Source organism: Chiloscyllium plagiosum, unplaced genomic scaffold, assembly GCF_037043375.1.
Source record: "Chiloscyllium plagiosum isolate Xiang-an unplaced genomic scaffold, Cpla_swu_hap1 HiC_scaffold_10, whole genome shotgun sequence".
In the NCBI taxonomy this organism is placed as follows: Eukaryota; Metazoa; Chordata; class Chondrichthyes; order Orectolobiformes; family Hemiscylliidae; genus Chiloscyllium; species Chiloscyllium plagiosum.
In genome coordinates, this window is record NW_028270148.1 from 52,590,165 (window position 1) to 52,611,516 (window position 21,352).

Consider the following 21,352-nt stretch of genomic DNA (forward strand, 5'->3'; position numbering starts at 1 on the left):
GCAATACATTCTTTTCACCATCACTAATTTGACAAATTAGTGAACACTAAAAGTAATTTTAATCTTAGTTTTAATGCATGTAAAAGTTAAATATAATGAATATATGACAGCTATAATGACCTTTAAGGTTGCCTTTATCATGATATTCTTACTTAACACCAAGATGTACAAAGAAAAGATAGAATCCTTCATTCTCCAGGAAATCAAGCATTCTTACTCAACTTTGTTACTTTTTATTGAACAGAGAACCTGGGTTACAAGTGGATTAATTTTTGGAGCTTTGGGAAAAGTTTGCATGCATTCCTTGTTGTCACTTCCATGACATTCTCCACTGAAAGCCCTTTAATTTGTGCAATATACTGACAGGAGATAGATATGTTCTTCGGCTCATTTCTCATCTGTAAAACAGCAATAAGTGTGTATCAGTGATGTTCACCACAACACAGTGCAGTTATAGGATGCAATGTAGATAACAAATCAATTCATCTTACTAATTTAAAATATTTGTTGTCAGCTGCAGTGTTCTTTCAAACAGATAGCTCAAACCTTTCCCATTCAATTCTTCTGAATCACATTATTTAAACAATATATTTAGTTTGCAACAACACGAACAACCTTTCATAAAATTCTATTATCAGTTAATATATGCGATGCCTGGTTTAGAATTTATATAGATATAGACATGAGGGCCCAGATTTGATCCTTAGGCAGTGTTGAATTGATTGATATCAACTGTGGGAAGATTCGCTACTTAAAGCAAAGTGGAATATAATGTGGTGAAATGTGATTCATGTTTGTTGGAAGAAGAGAAAAAAACCCTGAATGTTTGGGTTTAAAATGATGAGAAATTATTGAATATTATTGTCCAGAGGGTTAGGATGATCTTATACACAAATATCAGAAATTTAACGCCATGGTAGAACAAATAAATAGGAGGACAACTGGTTTGTATGTGAAATGAACTGCCAGATGAAGTGGTAGATGCAGGTACATTTAAAATACATTTAGATCAGTACATGAATTGGAAAGGTTTGGAGCTTATGTGGCATATGCCTTGTGCAACATAACCTGTGTGCCTCTGTCTGAGCTTTTCTTTCACCCTATGACCTACCCGTACAGCTTGTAAACAAAGCTTTTCACTGTACTTAGGTACACATGTCAATACATCAAAATCAATCAATCAATCAATCAATCAATGAGCCAAACACAGACAAATGGGATTAGTTTAGCTTGGGAAACTTGGTTGCCATGGACAAGTTGGACTAAAGGGTCTGTTTCCATGCTATATGACTCTACGACTCTAAGTGGTAGCACACTCAGATATACATACTGGGGCACAGAAAGAGAATTCTCAGGAATTTACTGAGATCTTTTTAAAAACACGATCATGGAGAGTATCCCACACTGAGCTGGCCATGAAATGGCAGCTTTTCCTCATTAAAGGGCCACTTGCAAGGGCTCTGACAAACTTTATGTTATAGACCAGATGCACTAAAAACTGCCTGATGGGTTAACTTTACTTTAAAAGTTGAGGCATAGAATTCAACTGAGGTATTCGCTATTACTGGCAGAGCTATTCTGGTTCTAAGGAGGTTTGGAGATTTAAGCGTATAAGACAGGTAATGCTTCCATTGCATTCTTGCTGAGGCAAAACCAGCAAAAACATAATTCCTCCAATATGTTTAAATTATGTTTTTGCAAAAGAATCTTTGTTCATAAAATATTTAAAGCTATATTCTCAAACATTTCAGATTGGATGTTATGGAAAATACAATAGATATTATGGAAAATACAATAGATATAACATTGAGCATGTTGCATTCTTCAATATCCCAATCCAATTCTAATACATGGGAAATTTACTATATGCAATCAGTGACATGCAGCCTGATAGTACACTTTAGCTGAAATGCCTGAGACATTTGCCTTTCCTCAATACACCTTTGTAGCGGATCCCCCATGCTTTAGTATGTCCCTCAGCATACATCTGTGGACCTTGGGATGTGCCAATGTGCAACATTCTGTTGAGGACAACTCAAATTTAAGTAATTGGCACAGTCCAACTATTTAGCTCCTGATACAAACCACTTTTCTATGTTCAGGACATGATAGACAGGCTTGGTTTGTATCTGGATTTTAGAAGAACAAGAGGCAAGTTAATTGAAATAGGTAAGATCCTGAAGGGGTCTTAACAGGGTAGATGTGGAGAGGATCTTCCTCTTATGGAAGAATCTAGAACAAGGAGGCACAAAGACAATGCAGAGTGGCCCACTTAAACAGAGATTAGGTGAACATTTTTTCTGTCAAAGGGTTGTGGGTCTTTGGGTATCTTCCTAAAACAGTAGTGAATGCAGAGCTCTTGAATATTTTTAAGGCCGAGCTAGTGAGAATCTTGTTAAGCAAGGTGATGAAGGAGGCAGGCAGGAATGCAGGTTGAGGTTATAATCAAATCAACCATGATTTTCCTCATGGTGGAGCAGGCTCAAGGGACTGAATGGTCTGCCCCTAAATTTGTATGTTCGTATGTTCATATATTAATGGCTGTAGACTTCTCCTCATTCTCCAGCTGGAATTTCCAAAGGAAAACTCATTCACCCTAAACCAGCTTCACTTGTTTCTGAGTTAAAGACTGAATGCATTTTGAAAACTTGACAAATATATGTCGTTGGGAGAGAAAAATGGTGTTGGAAGGATGAGATACAAAAAATTAAGTGGGAGCTGAACACATTCTAAAACATTCTTAAAACAAATACCTGTTCTTTTCTAATGGTAGTGGATTTATTGGAGAAACTGGCTATTTTTTCTGGTTTTGTTTATCATCAATATTACCATTAATTGATGCAGAGACCACTCAGGTACAAAAACATGAGTTTGCTGGTTGGAACTGATACCAGAGCAATCACGCAGACTAGACTTAGGCCCCAGCCTTGGCTTAGTAAGAGGGACATGAAAAACAGTGAAGGCAATGCAACTGCAATCCTAGGAATGCAAACAGTCAATCCATGAATGTGATTTAGAGAAAATATTACTGCTGGTTGTGACAGTTTCAAAGCCATCTTGGTCATTTCCTATCATCGGATTGAATAATGGCAGCATCCTTTTACTGGAACGTTTCGCTTGCATGGCCATTGAGTAGTCGTGACTTGCTTAACCTGTTTAAAGTTTTTAGATACTTTGCGTTTCCTAGGTAGTTTAAAATAAAGTGTGCATTTTTCAAGAATGGAAGCAGCTGCCTTTGATCCATTTCAGAATTTACTGAATATATAATCTCCAACAATCTGATTAGAAAAGCCATTGTCCTACAGAATACATTTACTACACTCCATTTCTGCACCAAACTTGCAAGATGAGCAAATGACAAGGCCCTTGTTTACATGATTGCTTATAAGGTCAATCTTCTTGCTCATGGAGCTTGATTAATCTTAAAATATATATTGATCAGTGAAAATAGGTTTGCAATAGACAGTTCCATTAGCTGATTGCTTAGTTAGCATGTTAAGAAAAGGAAGTGTATCAAACTGTTCCATCCCAAAAGTAAATTTAGGATCAGGATGGATTGTATTAAGATGTGTAAGGAAAGATGTGTAAGATGTGTTCATTGAACTTTTGAAGTTAGTAACTTGTGTTATTGAGTTCACTTTAAATTACAGCCTGCACAGCCAAATTGAGGGGGTAGCCATCGGATCTCTTTTAGATGTAGTGTTCAGTAACTGTTTTTGTTGCTTTCTGTGAGAAACTTGCTTTTAATAATATGAGCCATAACCTCCTACCCTGAGTATATTTCCAATACATAGATGATTCAGTTTGTCACTAGATCTGCAGCCATGTGTAAGGAAATCCTTACACATGGCTGCAGATCTAGTGACAAACTGAATCATCTATGTATTGGAAATATACTCAGGGTAGGAGGTTATGGCTCATATTATTAAAAGCAAGTTTCTCACAGAAAGCAACAAAAACAGTTACTGAACACTACATCTAAAAGAGATCCGATGGCTACCCCCTCAATTTGGCTGTGCAGGCTGTAATTTAAAGTGAACTCAATAACACAAGTTACTAACTTCAAAAGTTCAATGAACACAGGTACAGATAATTGTATGCATCTATATTACCATGATATGGCAATATGGTGAAAACACTGATAGCTTTCTTCAGTAGGATGTTCAAAACTAAAATAAATTTGAAATTCTGATGTTTGTCTTGAGAGCAAGATGAGAAGCTTTGGTAATACACGGAGCAATGCTGACTATCCCAGCAAGTGCATTCTTTTCCAAATGAGAGTAAATCCTGTCCCTAAGGATCTTATCCAACAATTTCCCTACCACTGATGTGAGGCTCACTGGTTTATAACTTCTTGGATTATCCCTGTTGCTCTTCTTAGACAAAGGAATAATGGTGGCTAGTCTCCACTCTTCTGAGACCTTGCCTATATCTAAAGAAAAAAATAAAGATTTGTCAAGGCCCCAGCAATTTCCTCCCTTGTCCCCCTTATTATCATGGGAGAGATCCCATCAGGGCTGAAGTACTTATCTATCTTAATGTTTTTTAAGACACTCAAACCAGTTCCTTCTTAATATCAACATGATTAGAATATCAACATATTCCTCTCTAATATTACGATCATCTATTTCCTTCTCCTTAGTGAATATCAATGTGAAATACTCATTAAGGACCTCACCCACTTACTCTGGCTCCATAAATAAATTCCATCTTTTGTCCTTGAGTTGACCTACCCTTTCCTTAGCTACTTGCTTGCTCATAATATACATACAAAATGCCTTGGGATTCTCCCTTATCCTACTTATCAAGTATATTTCATGGCTCCTTATGGACCTCATAATTCCTTATTTAAGTTCTTTCCTTCTTCCTTTAACTTAGACAAGGCTTTCAAGGAATACAAGTTTCCCTAAATCTCACATATGTGTCCTTTCTCTTTTTGACTAAACTTTCAATATCATTTTCTTTTCAGCAATATTCAGGTTTTGTACTGAATGCCTTTATTGAAGCCCAGCATTTTGCACGCCTTATTAACTACTTTTTCATTCAAGTCCAGCTCTAAGAATTTATATACATATTAGTCTCCTTCTGGGGCTAAACTCAAAGGATCAGGGCCAGATTTGAAAGAGTCAGGAAAATTTCAAAAGGACCAGGGTATGAGACAGAACGATCGGAGGGTGGAATCAGTTGGGTTGGAGACAGGATTGGAGGCATCAGCAGCAAAGTTAGAAGGTTTCAGGCTGCAGAATTCACAGGTCTGAGAAGTGGAATTGGAAGGTGAGTGAGGTTACAGCAGGAGGTCAAAACCAGCATCAGAAGGTTTGAGAAAGGTATGATTTCAAAGATCCGTGGGCAACATCGCAAAGATCAGGATTTAGAGTGGAAAGGTTGGAGTGGAATTGGAATGATCATTGGTGGAATCAGTAAGGTTGGGAGTGTGGCAGGATAGAGTTTGTTGTAAAATATTTCTGATTCACCTACTTTTTGATTTGAAAGAGAAATTATACATGTAGAATTACAATGTTACCTGTTTTTCTGGCCCTAACGCAGGAGAGTCTGTCTCCAAGCAGATAAACTCTAGTGGCAGCTGCTTCACCAATTTCTGCTTCTTGGGAATAGTAAAGAAAATTAATATGTTTGCAGATTACATAAGTTGAAAATTCAGATAAACAATATCTTGCAATACATTTAAAATCCACAAAAACCTATTTAACGTCACAGTTTAAATATAATACTTCTAAGAAAATTCTCCTGTAACAAACCTATTCCTTCTGCCCACAGGTTTGTAGTAGCAATATTCAATATATGAAAATCGCTGTAAATGAATATTAACAATCAACATTTGTGTTTTACATATGTGCTGACTAGCCTACAAAACTATTTTAAACACCGAAAGAACTGTGGATGCTGGAAATCAGAACCAAATGCTGCCACATCTGGCAGCATCTGTGAAGTGAAATTGGAGTTAACTTTTTGAGTCCAGTCACCCTTCTCAGAACCAGCTGAGCTTTTTCAGCAATTTCTGTTTTTGTTACACAACTATTTTGTTAGGTGTATTTTTGTACTTTGGAATTTTCTGTCGTTTATTCATAAGGATATAATACTTATTCTGTGATGGAGCAATAATAGCCCTAATGATAATAATAGTCCTAAGAGTAGCAACAGCCTTTCTCAACCACAGTCAAGTGGAAGCCGCATAGTGGATTCTGGTAGGTTATAAGAAATTACCACCACTAAGTCAGATTCTGTCTTAATGGTAGAAGATTTTGTCTGGTTACCAAAGTTGCAAATAGTCTGGTTCAACCTGACCAGAGAAGCTTAGACAGCAAATGCAGTAACCTCATTCAAATTGAGACATCATCCAGATAAATACCAGATAACGCAAGCACAATGAAGGGGTTGTTGAGAAGTGGTGAAGAGATTGAATAGGTGTCATTAACTTACATGTAAAATCTGACCCCATGTTTATGGATGATGTTGCCAAGAGGCCGCATATAAATGATGAAGGGCTAAGAATAAAGTCTTGGTGGACTAGAGAGGTTACATTGCAGAATTGAGAGAAGTCATTACCGACTGGACCCTCTGGCTATAGTCAGAGTTAAGAACAAAAATAAGCAATAGTAGTCCAATTAAGTTAGAAAATGGCAGAGGCATTGGAGAAGGATAGTGTGGTGGACGATGTTTAAGGCTATAGAGTGGTGCAGTAGGATGAGAATGAAATATGCACTGTGATGTAAAGTATGTGATTCATGCACATCAATATAATTTATCTTTGACTTTAGATTTTGAATTAGTAGTATGTGTTTTTTTTAAAGGGTTTAATAATTTGCATGTCAGTTTTTCAGAAGCCTTTTTTTAAAACCAGAACAAGAGAGGACGTCATCTAGTGTGATAACGGGAACTTGTTTGCAGTGTGAGAGTTTCATGATTGGATAGAGTAAACATTGAAGGCATTTGTTGCTTTTGATTTAAAAGAATCAGGATTTATTTTTGCTTAAGGGAGAAGAAATATAGATTGTAAAGCTTTTGGAGGTAGTTTGCAGAAGTTTTGGCTGAAGTTGGATGCAAGAACAGATTTTCCTGGAGAAAGGAGTTAACTCAAAACAGTTAGGAAATAGTGTAAGGGATTTAGTTTGAAATTCCAGAACTGATATGTTTGAATAGAACGCTAAAGGGGTTATTTGAAACAGCGAAATTCTAATCTCAGTTGTGTGAATAATCAAGGGAAAGGCCAACAACACTCAAGAACAAGAATTAAAAGAAACATAAGTCAAACCTGCAGAGGTGATGGAGAAGGAAACTCCTTCTCTCTGGTATTTAAGGACTGTAGGTGTTGCTGTTGGGATAGTTGGGATAATTTTATCGTGTGTTTTGAAATCTTTCAAACGGTGTTATTGTAAAAAAGCTTGGTTTATATTATCTTATTGCCACTTCTTTTGTGTAATAAACTTCTGCATCTGTATCATTGATGCTTGTGTTTCAGTGAAAAACCACTTCATAACATTAAAAGAAAACCTAACCAATCAACTCGATTTCAGTCTGAAATTTGACTTGTTCAGTAATAACATCAGTTGGATCACAACAGGTAGTTATAGGAGATGAAATCTTGGTTCGATCATTTTGATGTTGTAACAGGAGCATGAATCAGATTGGAAAGATTGCAGGACAGACAAACATAGATATGGTATATCACAACATATCACAACTTTGGAAATGAAAAGGAGTTTCATTCATGGCGGAAATTTACAAAGACAGAGTGGTCAAGAGTGGGTGACTTGAGGAAAGTGTAGTTAGCATAATGGAACCATGAGAGGTACTCATGGAAATCATGAACAAAATAAATCTCAATAAACAGACAATGGAAAAATACAGAGACACAATGATTCTGGGAAGGTTTGAATTAAATGAGATAGTAAAGAACATAGAACCTTCGCAACAAATAAGTTTAAGAGCTCCTTTCATATATTGTTGGAATTGACAGCAGATAAAATAACTTCAGAGTAGACAGTCTGTACAGCAGAAAAAAAAAAGCAGTGTTATCAGTGATCCAGGATGGTTCTGGATTACAATTTTGACAGAAAAGTATGAGTTTCAGTAGTGGCTGAGGTAGTTCAATCAAGCTGATGCTAGATTAGGTACTTGATTTATGTCTCATACTCACAAAGCTGTGGTAAAAACAAAGTCCTAGAGAAAATCAATAGGTCTGGCAGCTTCTATGAAGAGAGAAAAATAGAGTCTCTGCAGAACTTCCTGTTTTTATTTCAGATTTCCAGCATTTTCAGTATTTTGCTTTTTTGCTCAAAATTGTGCCTATTTGATTTGATCAAAAATCAAACTACACCAAGTTATAGTCCAACAAGTTGATTTTTGACCTTGTTAACTCCAGTCCAACTCTGGCATCTCCACATCATATTTAATTTTGAGACAGTGAAGAAAGAAACCATACTCGTTCAACAAGCAATACAACAGGCAGCAAGGTTTTGCTAGTGGAAAGAGTATTAGAGTTGTGTGAGTGATCGAGCAAAGTGACCACTATGGAAGTATCTCAGATGACCTTTTCACAAATACTGTACCTTGAACCTTAGCAATGGAGTTTTAGGTCTTTTAGAGAATTAATATAACTGCTACATGTCTAGCTTGAATATTTTGGCAAACATTATTATGTTGATCTAACCTGCTCGCTTCTTACGATAGATGGTGGAATTGAAAAGAAAAATCCAGCTTTCACCCCTTCCATAGCCACAGAGGGTTTTCCATCAAATGCATGCAACAACACTTTCTTAGCTCCTAGGAAAACAAAAATAATCCCACACTTTATTGTGTAATAATTTATAGTAATTTACTCTTATTTCTAGTTAGAACATGTCTAGCACTCATAATAACCCAACGTCATGTTTTACCAGACCAGATAAAACTGAGGAATCAATGTAAGTAGAATATATATTTGCACAATCTGGGCACACCCTAGAGATTGTGAATGCAGGCTAGAACAAAATATGCTCTCTTTATGAACCTGTATCCCTTTATTCTGCAGCACTAGATACTGGTGGCCTAATGGAAGATGTCATTCATTACCCAATGAGTGAGACAGTAATACAGAAGCAACATACAGCAATTCTGGATCTAAAACAAAATCAGAGAATACTGTAAATGGTCAACTGGCAGGCAATATTTGTGCAGATAAACAGAATCTTCCAATTTTAATCATTCTTTTGCTTTGTTATGATCTATCTCCAATTCTTTTGTGCCCTTTCTTGACTTTCTCTCTCCATATGGATAATGGTTATTCACAAATAAGGCCATCAACTCCGACATCTACCTTGGCCACACTTTTTCACACTCCATTTCCTATAAAGACTCCATCCCACTCTTTGAACTTTTACATCACTGTTGCATATGTTCTGACAAAGCAAGCTTTCAAACCAGTTCTTCTTCCTTTTCCTCAACTGAAAATATCCCCCACCTTGGCTGATAGAGGCCTCAATCATGTTTGTCATATTTCTTGCACTTTTCCTCTCATATCTTCCCCTACCTCCCAAAATCATGATAAGGTTACCCTTGTCCTTACATTGCATCCCACCAGCCTCCATAATCACTTCATCACCGGCTGATATTTCTTCCATCTCTAGGGTGATGCTTTTACCAAATGCATCTTCCTTTCCATTCTTAGCAATGTGTAGGATTTGTTCACTGCTCAACACTATGATTAACTCCTCAATTACTCCCAACACCTGCCTCCACCATCCCTCTCCTTATAAATGCAGGAGCTGCAATACCTGTCTTTTTACCACCTCAGCCTTCACTATCCCTGGCTTCAAACCCTCCTTCTTGATGAAACAGCAATTTATTGCTTTGTGGAACACTTTCATTTAGTCCACAAGCTTCCAGTCACCTATCATTTTAATTCTCCTCTTTTACCTCTCTTTTCTCAGCCTGAAGTGTTCCAGTGAAGCTCAATGCAAGCTTGGAGAACAGCAGCTCAGATTTCAATTAAGCACTTTAAGCAGATTAAGTCTTTCAGACTCAACATTGAGTTCAACAGTTTCAGAATGTTAACCACTATCCCCAAGTTGTTTTGTTTCTCTTGGCTGGTTTTAGTTTTATTCTATTTTAAAATTTTATTTCCGCTTTAAGACAGTAACTATTCATCATCTACTATTACACTTATTCAAAAGACAACTTTTTTCTTTACTTGTCCCGTGCCTTGCTCTTCCCTTTGGCCTTGCACCACCTACACTTTTGTCTTTTAATCTCTTCTGTCTTCCAGTTTGTCACATTCATTTTTCTTCTTCCCATCTCCACTTTCACGTTCTTACAATTACTACATTTCTAACTTTTCTCAGTTCTGATGACAGGTCATCAAGCTGAAATATGCATTTGTTTCCCTCTCCACAGATGCTGTAAGATCTGAGTATTTTCAGCATTTATTTCATTTGAATAAATCAATGTTGGGCTTGACAAATAATTCAATTTCATCATCTGGCAAGCATGATGACTTTATAGTAGAAGTACCAAGCATTTAATTAACTCTCAAACAAGTTTAACACTTGTACTAGGTGAAAATTATTTCAGCTTTGACAAGAGGGCTAAGTAACAATCGATATTTTTCTTGCCGGGGTATAGGAATGAGCAAGAAAATACTTCATGAAATTAAATGAGTAATGGTAACAAAATATGACAACTCCACTTTCAGCCTTAGAATCCCCTACTTTAGATGCAGGCCTGAAATTTGGGGATGCCAGCCAGCCTCCCCATGCCAATCCAACCTGGGGAGTGGTCAGGGGGTGACTGGGGGTGGTCAATACCAGCTCTGCCAGCAACATTCACTGAAATAGCTTAAGGAAAGTGAGGTGGTAGTGGAGACAGAATTCCAGATTTGCTAATCCGGCTGCTGAAATAAGATCAAAGATGATGCAGGCTAATGACTCAGGAGAAACAGCCCTGAACTGTTGGATTTTTCACTCCAGGGAGGATGGTACACACTGAAATGAGACCCACCATAGCTGGAAACAGTGCTGAGGCAGCCACAAGAAGAAAACAATAAAGTTGATAATAAAACAACAATAGTTCTCTTTTTCACACCCCCTCACTCCCAGTGTCCCATTCACATCAAATCATGGGCCCTACCCACCCTCTATAATCTCCATACCCATCCAAGACCGAAGTCTTTCTTGATAGTGATGCCCATAGTCTTCTGCCAATTTATGCCCCTTGACCCATAACCAGGGCCTCTTATAGGTCAAGTAATGCCAGACTATGACCTCCACTTATCACCATACATTCTACATCATCTTGGAGCTGATTCATGTCAACCCGTGTCGCCACTCACGACCAATTGACCATATCCCTCCATGCCATATATGCCGGTATCAATTTGAGCTAGGCCAATACGGACATGAAACAAAATAAAGATTTAAGCATTTATTGCAGACTTCACTGTATTAGAAAAATGCTATTTGATAAAAACCCATTCAACACATTTAAATCCCTTTAAGTACTTAATTTCTCATAAAATTGTATTCTAACACCAACATTAAAGAAAGCTAATCTCTGTGTATTTACTTGGAGCTGTCAATTAAGTTGTGAAACATAGGCTCTTCATTGTGATGTTTCCAGCAGTAAAGGGTCCCACCCCAGTCTATACCAGTCTCCCTGGAGTGAACATCTGTTGGTTCAGGGCTCTTTCTCCTGAGTCATGATCCTGCACCATCTTTGATTGTTTTCAGCTGTGGTAGCAGTCGAGCAGTACTAACACTAAAATGATAGTCCTCAGACTAATTTCAACAAACGGCCATTGAAATTGCAAGCACCAATTTTCTTTCACAGGAGGGTGCACTTTTAATTTAAAGAACAGAGATTTAAAGAATTAGATAACTCTGCAAATCTTAATCACATTTTAGGCTCATTCACTTTTACTCTTAATAATGAGAAATTACACATTGTGGAAAATGGAACTTGTTCTAGCAAAAATGCAAACTTCAAATAACCCTGCTGATTTCAGATTGTCCATATATGATAATCACATCCTGGCTCCTTTCCTCCCCTGGTGAAGATATTGTATGCCAGAAATGAGCCGGAATTTCTGAATCTGGGGCTCCAACACCACTTTGGCTAAGGCCTAAAGATCTTCCAAGTCTGGAAATTAACATACAAATGATAATTCTAAAACAGAAAACAAGAAGTTCAAATTTTAGACCTTGCTCCTTCAGAAGATTAATGGTTGGTCGGCCAGCAGAACGAGAATGTACGTTTCTAATAGGAAGAAAATAACGATTAGATTAACACAATGCACTAGTAGACTGAATGATCCAATCTTATTCCTGCTGTGAAGCGCCTAAAGTTGAATGCAGTACTATATATGGGATGTGCCCAAAACTCTGCACTCACTTGTAATTCAAGATCCCTGGAAAAAGACTAAGGTTCCATTAATTCTTTTGATTCTATTCAAAGAGTTGCAGTGATTTTTATGCAAGGACATTCAAATCTCTACTTCTCTCGAGTTATTTTTTTACAATGGTTAGGATTAAAAAAATTTTTGTCTGTCATGAATCAAAGTGAATGTACTCTCACAATGAATTCCATTTGTCACAATTTTATCCATTCACTTTTTCTATTCCCTTTTTAATTTCCTATTCCCAACTGAACTATTCATTTTTCCTCCCAACTGAATGTTATCTGCAAACTTTGAAATATGTTTTGTTAGTTCATCCAAATCACTGTACAATATCGACCTCAGAGAACACCATATGTTGCAACTCACCAATCAGAATAATCAATTGTTATTCCAACGCTTTCTCTCTTACATTCCAACCAATTTCCAAGATATGGTATGGTTGCCTGCAATCCGGTATACTTTCAGTTTTCCTAATAATCTTTTCTGTGTGCCTTTGTCAAGTGCCTTCTGAAACGTCATACGGATGGGATTGATGGTCATACCTTCCCCACCACTCTACTGACATCAAAAAATTCAATATAATCTGTCAGACCCAATTTACTCAGTAGAAATCCATGCTATCTCTATCACATTCAAATCTTCTCAAGTGCCCAATCACTCTGTCCCTAGTGAAGATTCTTGTAACTTCTCCACAACTGATGTTGGGCAAACTGACCTGTAGTTACCTGATTCTCATTCCCATTTTTTTACATAATGGGGAAATGTTGGCAATATTTTGAATCCTATGGCACAATTCTCAAATCAAGAGAGCTTTACAAGATTACTACAAAGGCATCTGCAATTTTCTTATCTATTTTTTTAATACCCAGGCTGGATACCATCATATCCTGGAGAAGAATGTTTATTAATGCATGGCAGGAAACACTGCCAAATTAAATTCAAAGATTTTACAGTGGTGGTACAAGCTTCCACCAATGCTGCAGGTTGGAAGCAGCCATTTGAAATGAATATTTCGCGGCAACTTTGATTTTATGCTGTAAATCTGAGTTTAGAGACAATAGAAAACAGCTGATATTAGATCATCACTTTTGATTTTCCCAAAATCAAAATTACCCGTACGATATTCAAAACTGTACATTGAGCGCTGGGTTAACATCAATGATCATGACTGACCCAAAAATCACATACATTGTAATGTCAATGCTTTCTCAATATGTGGCTTCACATCAGAAGATTGAATTACCACTGATTTATCAGCACTTTCTTGGTAAAAACCAAGCAGAATTAATCAGCTTTATACGTATCTAGAAAGCATTCCCTGGCCAAATTAATTTCCATGTTATTTCAATGTATACATAGGTGGTACAAAGGAACTCAAAGGAACTATAGGATATTTGATTGACTGTCTCCCAGGAAATTTATCTTTCACAAATTCTGTTAGCTGACTAAGTGCCTGAAATCAAAATCTTTCTTTGAACAGCAATGGAAAATCCTAACAAGCTATATTCCCTCACAGCACCACCATAAAAAGCCCTTCAATATTTCCTGACAGAAGCAGCAACAGACTCCGCTAAGTAGAGTCAACCTCTGTCATGTCCATTCAGGACCTGGGAACCTAATGAAAGTAGTCAATTTTATCACAAGGACAATAATTATTTGTAGCAACCATGAAGAATACCCATTGTGATAGAAAAAATGATTTGTGAAAGATGTTGTAATAAATCATTTGAATTGGTGTTCAGTTTTGTATAATGACATTGGGGAGTAGGTGTTATATCTCAGTTTACATGCTATAGCAAGGTGACAAACAAGGATTTTAAGATAGATCATTCAGAATTTGAGAGGAAACAGATCCATGTGAGCTGATAGAGTCAAATAATTCTCAAAGTTTTATGACTGAACAAACATTTTTGTCTAATTAACGTTTTTAATGAAGAAATCATTTCATGGGACTTTACAGAAGTCTAATCAAAAGAGACAAAGGAAATATTAGGGAAGCCGAATAAAGGACTCCAACTGAAAGAGTTAGTTGGATCGTTGAGGAGCAAATTGCTGCAGATGTTGGAATCTGTACTGAAAACAACAAATGCTGGAGATCACAGCGGGTCAGACAGATCCTTGGACAGAGAGCAAGCTAACTTTTCCAGCTTAGATGACTCTTCATCAGAGCTGAAGTGAAATACGGAGGGAACAGCATTTTTACTATAGTTGTGGGAGGGTGGTATGGGGTGCTGGGGTGTAGAGTGCTGGGGGAGAAAAGTTGTTGATAGTTCAGATTAAGTGTTCAGAATATGAGCATGTACGGACTGTCTAAGGACCAGTAACTTCAGATAGGGATTCTGGGAAATATCTCAGAATGTATCTTGGTCTACAGATTATGCTGGATTGGTATTGGTGGAGTGGTCTGGCTCTCCTGGGGCACTAAACAATTAATCTGACTTTTTTTACACTCTCAAATTGTTCCTCTTTCTTCAACATATAAATCATGTACAAGAGGAAACCATTTTTAAAAGGTAGTGATTTACAGGTTCTGGAGTTTTCTGCCAAGACTAGCATTTATTGACCATCCCTAATTACGCGAGAAGACGACAGTGGCAAATAATGGACCATGATACTTCTCTTGTTTTAGGTGCCTTACTCCCTCAACCTTAATCTCTCCTATTCTCACCAATTCCATTAACATCTGCATCAAATGCACTTCAAATAATAATGTCAAGAAAAACTAGGTAAATTATTTTTCCATAAAACTTTTTACTGACAAAAAAAAATTATTTTACACACCAACCCCTTCAGGCAGTCAGACAAACTCCAAAATATTATCCTGCATTTATTTTCAAAAAGAAAAGTAAATAAGGCATGAACAGATTAGCCATGACCTCACTGAATGGCAGAGCAGGCTTGGAGATACCTTCTATTCCTGATTCATATGTCCATATGAAAATAAACCCGCAAGTCACTTTTAAAGGGGAAAGCCTCTCTCCATTTGCTCCAGACGCTTACAACACATGAATTAAAACAGGTGGACAGTGCAGGAGCATATCCAGTCATAACAGCTGATTTGGCCTCCAACCCCCTGGGTACAGAGTCTGGGTAGTGTGGGAGAGGATATTAGAATTAGTCCAGAAAATGGAAAATATGTTTGCAATGTAGGCTGGCAGTAGGACTGCAGCAACCTACAATGGGAAGATGGAGGGAATGCTGGCAACATATTCAAGACTCTAGCAGCTTTCTCGGGTTTTGCCACCTCTGTCTCATGCACTGTCTTTCTCGCGCTCTCTCTCTCTACCTCTGCTCAGCTGTCACTTTATGAATTAACGAATGTCTCACATCCCGTCCAGGACTCACATTGTCCAGGTGAAAACAATGACCTTGAAGCCTTTGCAGACTCAGGTGGTCGTGCATTGGACAAGCCACTTGTTACCAGATGCAAGTGTGTTGCCTTTATTGTGTCCATTTGTCTTCTTGCCTGATCACTGCAAGAACAACACGCTGGTCCCATTTCCACAGTCCATTTCTACTATCACAACATTTATTTTCAGGCACTTATCCCATTCCTTTTAGAAAGTTTTGGCCCTGAAGGGGGATTTTCCAAATTTACATCCCCTCTACTGGATCATGCCTGGCATTTGTGTAGCATGAATGTCACTTGCCACTTAGAAGCCCAAGCCTGAATGTTGTTCATGTTGCAAATAGTCATGGTCATTAACCAAGGAGCGTAAATTAAATTGAACACGAGGCAATCATTAGCAGACATCCTGATTTTGGACTTCATAAATGGTGGGAAGGTAATTGATGAAGCCGTCAAAAATTGCTGATCCCAGAACAGTTCTCTGAGGAACTCACCCAGTGATGTTCTGAGGTTGAGATACTTGATCTTCAACAATTACAACAATCTTTCTTTGCGCTAGAACTGACTAGTCAATGAATGGTTTTGTCCTGATTTGCTCTCATTTCAATTTTACTCAGGATTCTTGATGCCTCACTTAGTAAAAGCTGCCTTGACATCAGCGAAAACAATTTCACCGCACTCTGGAATTCAGCTTTGATCGTGTTTACCAATGCTCTAAGGCAGTCTGCAGCCAAGTAGTCTGGCAGAGTCAGTAAAAAGGTTATTACATGCTTGATAACATAGTTTACTGTATTGTTCTATGCTTTTTTTTATAATTGAGAATAGTTGATAGAGTGATAGTTGGAAAGATTGGTTTTATCCTGTCTTTGGGCAGATTTTCATTTTTCTTGATATATGCTGTACCAGTAATAGAACAGCTTGATTAAGGCCAGAACCAGTTCAGGAACACATCTTAAGCCGAGAAGTTATCAGGCCTGATACCTTTTGCTCCATGTATCCATTGCATTCAACCATTTGTTGACATCATGTGGAGTGAAACAAATTGGCCCATAGCTGGCATCCATGATGGTGTGGGCATCAGGTGGAGGCCAAGATGGATCGAATTGTAACTTCTGGTTGAAGATGGTTGCAAACATTTTAACCTAGTCTTTTGTACTCATGTGCAGGCTTAATCAACATTAGAGATGGGGGTGTTCATGAGGCCTCTTCCGGTTAGCTGTTTAACTATCCCCCACTATTAAGCAACCTTTAAATCTTATCTTATAATTACCTTGACACAAAATAAGGAGTAGGCTTCCTGAAAATAACTTTAACATTATTTTTTACAATTGCTGCTGTGTCTTCCAAGATGCACTGAAAGGTTCTACAAGACATTTCAATGAGGATGATCTCTTTGACCTTTATTTCTATTTTGATAAGTGGGTGAACAACTTTTAAACAGTGCAACTTACAATGGGTTTAGAATTTAGAATCCCGTGTATCAGCAACTGAAGCAGAATAAAACTACAATTGGAGTACATCACACCACGTGATGTCTTGTGGAACCTCAGGATAAATTGGCTCATTCAGAAATTTCTGGTTCTGCAAAGGTACCGATTCTATAGGGCTGCATTTACCACTACCCTGCCAATTGGTTTGAAGGTACGATGACTTTAAAATCCAGCAGGAAGCCTGCCAACTACCTTCCTGCCTATCCTGCTAAAGTAATTATATCAGTCATTGGGTTGCCATCAGGATACTCATCTGCCAGTGGACCAACTGAAGCCCCTAAATGGATAATTAAAGCTCACTCGAGTCTCTCATCTCATCATTTCCAGGATTTAACAGGCAGCAGAAGAAAACCATGCCAAGCAGACACGCCAAAAGATTTCCTTGCACAGGGAAGGGACAGGAAGGGCCCTTCTTAACTGGATCGTGGACCCATCAGAGGCCACACCCTTGGTATAACATGATACCCCCATCCCAGGGTGGCCATCCCTCATGCCTGCATAAACCTCAGTCCCTTTCTTAGGCCTGCCAGCATGACAACTGGCAAGTCCCAAACAATGACCCAAATCCTGATTCAGTACTGCATGCCTCTGTCCCCAAGTGTTGAAGAGCTCTCAGCCTCTGATTCAGATGTGACTTCTGATCCAGAAGGGGTGAATGGCAATTGTCTGTTAATAAATGAAGGTGAGACTTCCATGCTCCTGGATCAGAAAGTCTGGTTTCAGAACGTATCAACCAATCAAAGGCAGGTAGATCTCCAGCACTCTGAGACAGAGTTCAACAGGCCATTCAATTTGACATTTAATAGCTGCAGGATAACCAGTGTTCCCCTTAACAGGGTCCCCTCACCTTTTTACTGGTGGTTAATGGAACCTGGCAGATTGAATGATTAAGTCTCTAATTTTACTACTTCCTCACACTAGGAATTATGGCTGTAAAGTATATCTGGCTTCTTCTGCAAACAATCACGCCTCAAAATTTGTATAATAATGTATCCATTCAAAGAAAATTGTAACTTGATCAGGCACAATGTATGTACTATAGCATTATTATGAACAGTGGTAAGAAAATAGATGGGAGAGTTTGGGAAAGTAAATAGTTTGTTTCATTATACTATTAATCAAATAGTTGTCATGTCAAACAGCTGATAAACTTGAACTGTCAGTCTGTACAATAATTTTCTCTGGCCATAAATAGATGACAAGTAGCTTGGACTTTACTATACCCCAGCTCTTAATTCTCACAGAAATAAAGTTCTACATTACAAAGGTAAATCCAGGCGCTTTGCAATTTCAATCTGTTCAATGAAGACCTTTCTCTGTTCATTTTTCTGTGCCTCAGTGCTGGCAAATCGTGGCGTGAAATCCAATCCAACCTAGAATAAAACACAAAGTATGAGATCTTTGATGCATAATTGCATACTCAAGCTACACATATTAATCTATCAATGGAAAATGATAAAATATTTTTAGTCCATTAATTCTGATGTGGCTTCACTTTACAAGAGTGTTCACAATTTGAGCTTCAGTATTCAATGCAATTTCTTTTACCCATTCTGTAAATACTTTTTAGGCACCCAAAATCTACCAACTTCCAAATATTAAGTCCAACATCTGCTGTGAGCATTACTCTCCAATTTTCTGTTCGACAAATCATGCCAGAGAAATGGAAAACTACAAACAATGTACCACTAGTTTAAAAAGAGAGAGATGGGATTCATTGATAATTACAGTCAATTATCCTAATCTTCAAAGTTTGTGAGAAGATTTATAGCTCGGGTGCTCGTTGTTGTGGTTCTGTTTGCCAAGCTTGGAATTTGTGTTGCAGACGTTTCGTCCCCTGTCTAGGTGACATCCTCAGTGCTTGGGAGCATCCTGTGAAGCGCTTCTGTGATCTTTCCTCTGGCATTTGTAGTGGTTTGAATCTGCCGCTTCCGGTTGTCAGTTCCAGCTGTCCGTTGCAGTGGTCGGTATATTGGGTCCAGGTCGATGCGCTTATTGATTGAATCTGTGGATGAGTGCCATGTCTCTAGGAATTCCCTGGCTGTTCTCTGTTTGGCTTGTCCTATAATAGTAGTGTTGTCCCAGTCGAATTCATGTTGCTTGTCATCTGCGTGTGTGGCTACTAAGGAGAGCTGGTCGTGTCGTTTTGTGGCTAGTTGGTGTTCATGGATGCGGATCGTTAGCTGTCTTCCTGGTTGTCCCATGTAGTGTTTTGTGCAGTCCTTGCATGCAAATCCATACACATATCCACCTCTGCATGAAAAAGTTTCCCCTTGGTCTATTCCCTTTCAAATCTCTGTCCCCTCACCTTAAAACTATGTCCTCTAGTTTGGAGTCCCCTACCCTGGGAAAAGATCTTGACTATTCACCTTACTCATGCCACACATGATTTAATAAACCTCTATAAGGTCACCCCTCAGCCTCTGACGCTCGAGGGAAAATATTCCCAATCTATTCAGCCTCTCTATTGCTCAAACCCTCCAACCCTGGCAACATCCTCATAAATCTTTTCTGAACCTTTCAAGTTTCACAACATTCTTCCTATAGCATGACTAAAGAAGGTTTCTTTGCAAGTTTCCTTTTGTAATCCCTTTTAGTAACCTTATCAGCTTCTTTGTGACCGTTTGCTGGTCTTTCTATCTTTCCTATTTGGCAAATCTGTGCTGTGTTTTGCATTTTCGGAAGTCTTCCTTTTAGTTTTATACTGTTCTTATGTATTTAGTTAAAAATCACACAATACCAGGTTATAGTCCAACAGATTTATTTGGAAGTACTAGCTTTCAGAGCACTGCTCCTTCATCAGGTGGTTGTGGAGTGTAAGATCCTAAGGGACAGAATTTGCAGCAAAAGTTTACAGTGTGATGTAACTTAAATTACATATTGCTAAAGACCTGGTTTGTTTGTTAAGTCTCTCATCTTTTAGAATGAACATATTGATTTCAGTTCTTTCATATGTAAATCACAGAACTTTTTTAAAGTTACATTCTCAAGTGAACTTTAACAATTGGTGTCATGTCAGCCCAGATAATGCACTGAAGGCTTGAGGTGCCCTGTGTGAGACTGTCTGTGCCACAATGTTCAAACTGACTCTAATCTAAAAAAGGATTTACAGAATCTTACATGGATTCATGCAGTTTTTGAGCAAAATAAAATGTAATTCTGCAAGTACAAATTCACCTCACAAACCTATATGTGTATGCGTGAGCATGTGGGTGTGTGTGCGTGCGTGTCAGGTTGGGGTTATGAGTGTCTGTGAGAGAGTGTGTGTAGTGTGCGAGTGTGAGTGGAAAGGGGTATAAGTCTGTGAGAGGGTGCGTGTGTGCATGAGAGTGTGGGAGTGTATGTGTAAGCATATGAGAGAGAGCTTATGTATGAGAGAGGGTCTGCGTGAGTGTATGGGTCTGTGGCTGTGTCTGAGAGCGTGCCTGTCTGTGCGCGAAGTACAGTGGAGTCACCTGTATTGTGACATGAACCCAAGGTCTCGGTTGAGGCCATTTCCATGTGTACCAAACTTGGCTATCAGCCTCTGCTTGGCCACTTTGCGTTGTTGCCTGTCCAAAGTCCGCCTTGGAGGACGGTGACCAGACGGTCAGGTCACCCAGTCCTACAGACACACACACTCCTACAGACCCACACATTCACACAGACCCTCTCTCATATGCTCAAACATACACTCCCACACTCATGTACATACACACTTCCACACTCATGCACATATACACATTCTCTCACAGACACTCATAACCCCAACCCAACACACACACACACACACAGGCATACACGCACATAAACGTTTGTGGGTACTTGCATATAATTTCATATTATTTTTCTCAAAAACTGCATGAATCCATGTAAGATTCTATAAATCCATTTTTTACATTAGAATCAGTCTGAACATTGTGGCACAGACAAACAGTCTCACACAGGGCACCTTAAATGCATTATCTGGGCCTACATGACACCAATTGTTAAAGTTCACTTGAGAATGTAACTTTTAAAAAGTTCTGTGATTTACATATGAAAGAATTGAAACCAACAGGTTCATTCTAAAAGATGAGAGACTTAACAAACAATCCAGGTCTTTTTCAATATATAATTTAAGTTACACCACACTGTAAACTT

At 38.3% G+C, this 21,352-nt stretch overlaps 1 protein-coding gene across 5 annotated transcripts in view; it reads right to left on the minus strand.

Moving 5' to 3' along the window:
- Window positions 1–217: 217 nt before the first annotated feature.
- Window positions 218–21,352, minus strand: part of LOC122552838 (deoxyribonuclease TATDN3-like) — a 47,891-nt gene continuing 26,756 nt past the window's right edge. For 3 of the 5 annotated variants that reach the window (XM_087991343.1, XM_043695861.2, XM_043695858.2), the window contains 5 exons: window positions 18,494–18,603; window positions 12,194–12,249; window positions 8,672–8,784; window positions 5,525–5,605; window positions 218–398 (listed from right to left, as the gene is read on the minus strand). In XM_087991343.1, the coding sequence (XP_087847469.1) occupies window positions 255–398; window positions 5,525–5,605; window positions 8,672–8,784; window positions 12,194–12,249; window positions 18,494–18,603 (504 nt within the window). In that variant the 3' untranslated portion in view covers window positions 218–254. The remainder of the gene's footprint in view (window positions 399–5,524; window positions 5,606–8,671; window positions 8,785–12,193; window positions 12,250–18,493; window positions 18,604–21,352) is intronic. The other 2 variants (XM_087991342.1, XM_087991341.1) reach the window with 2 other exon arrangements.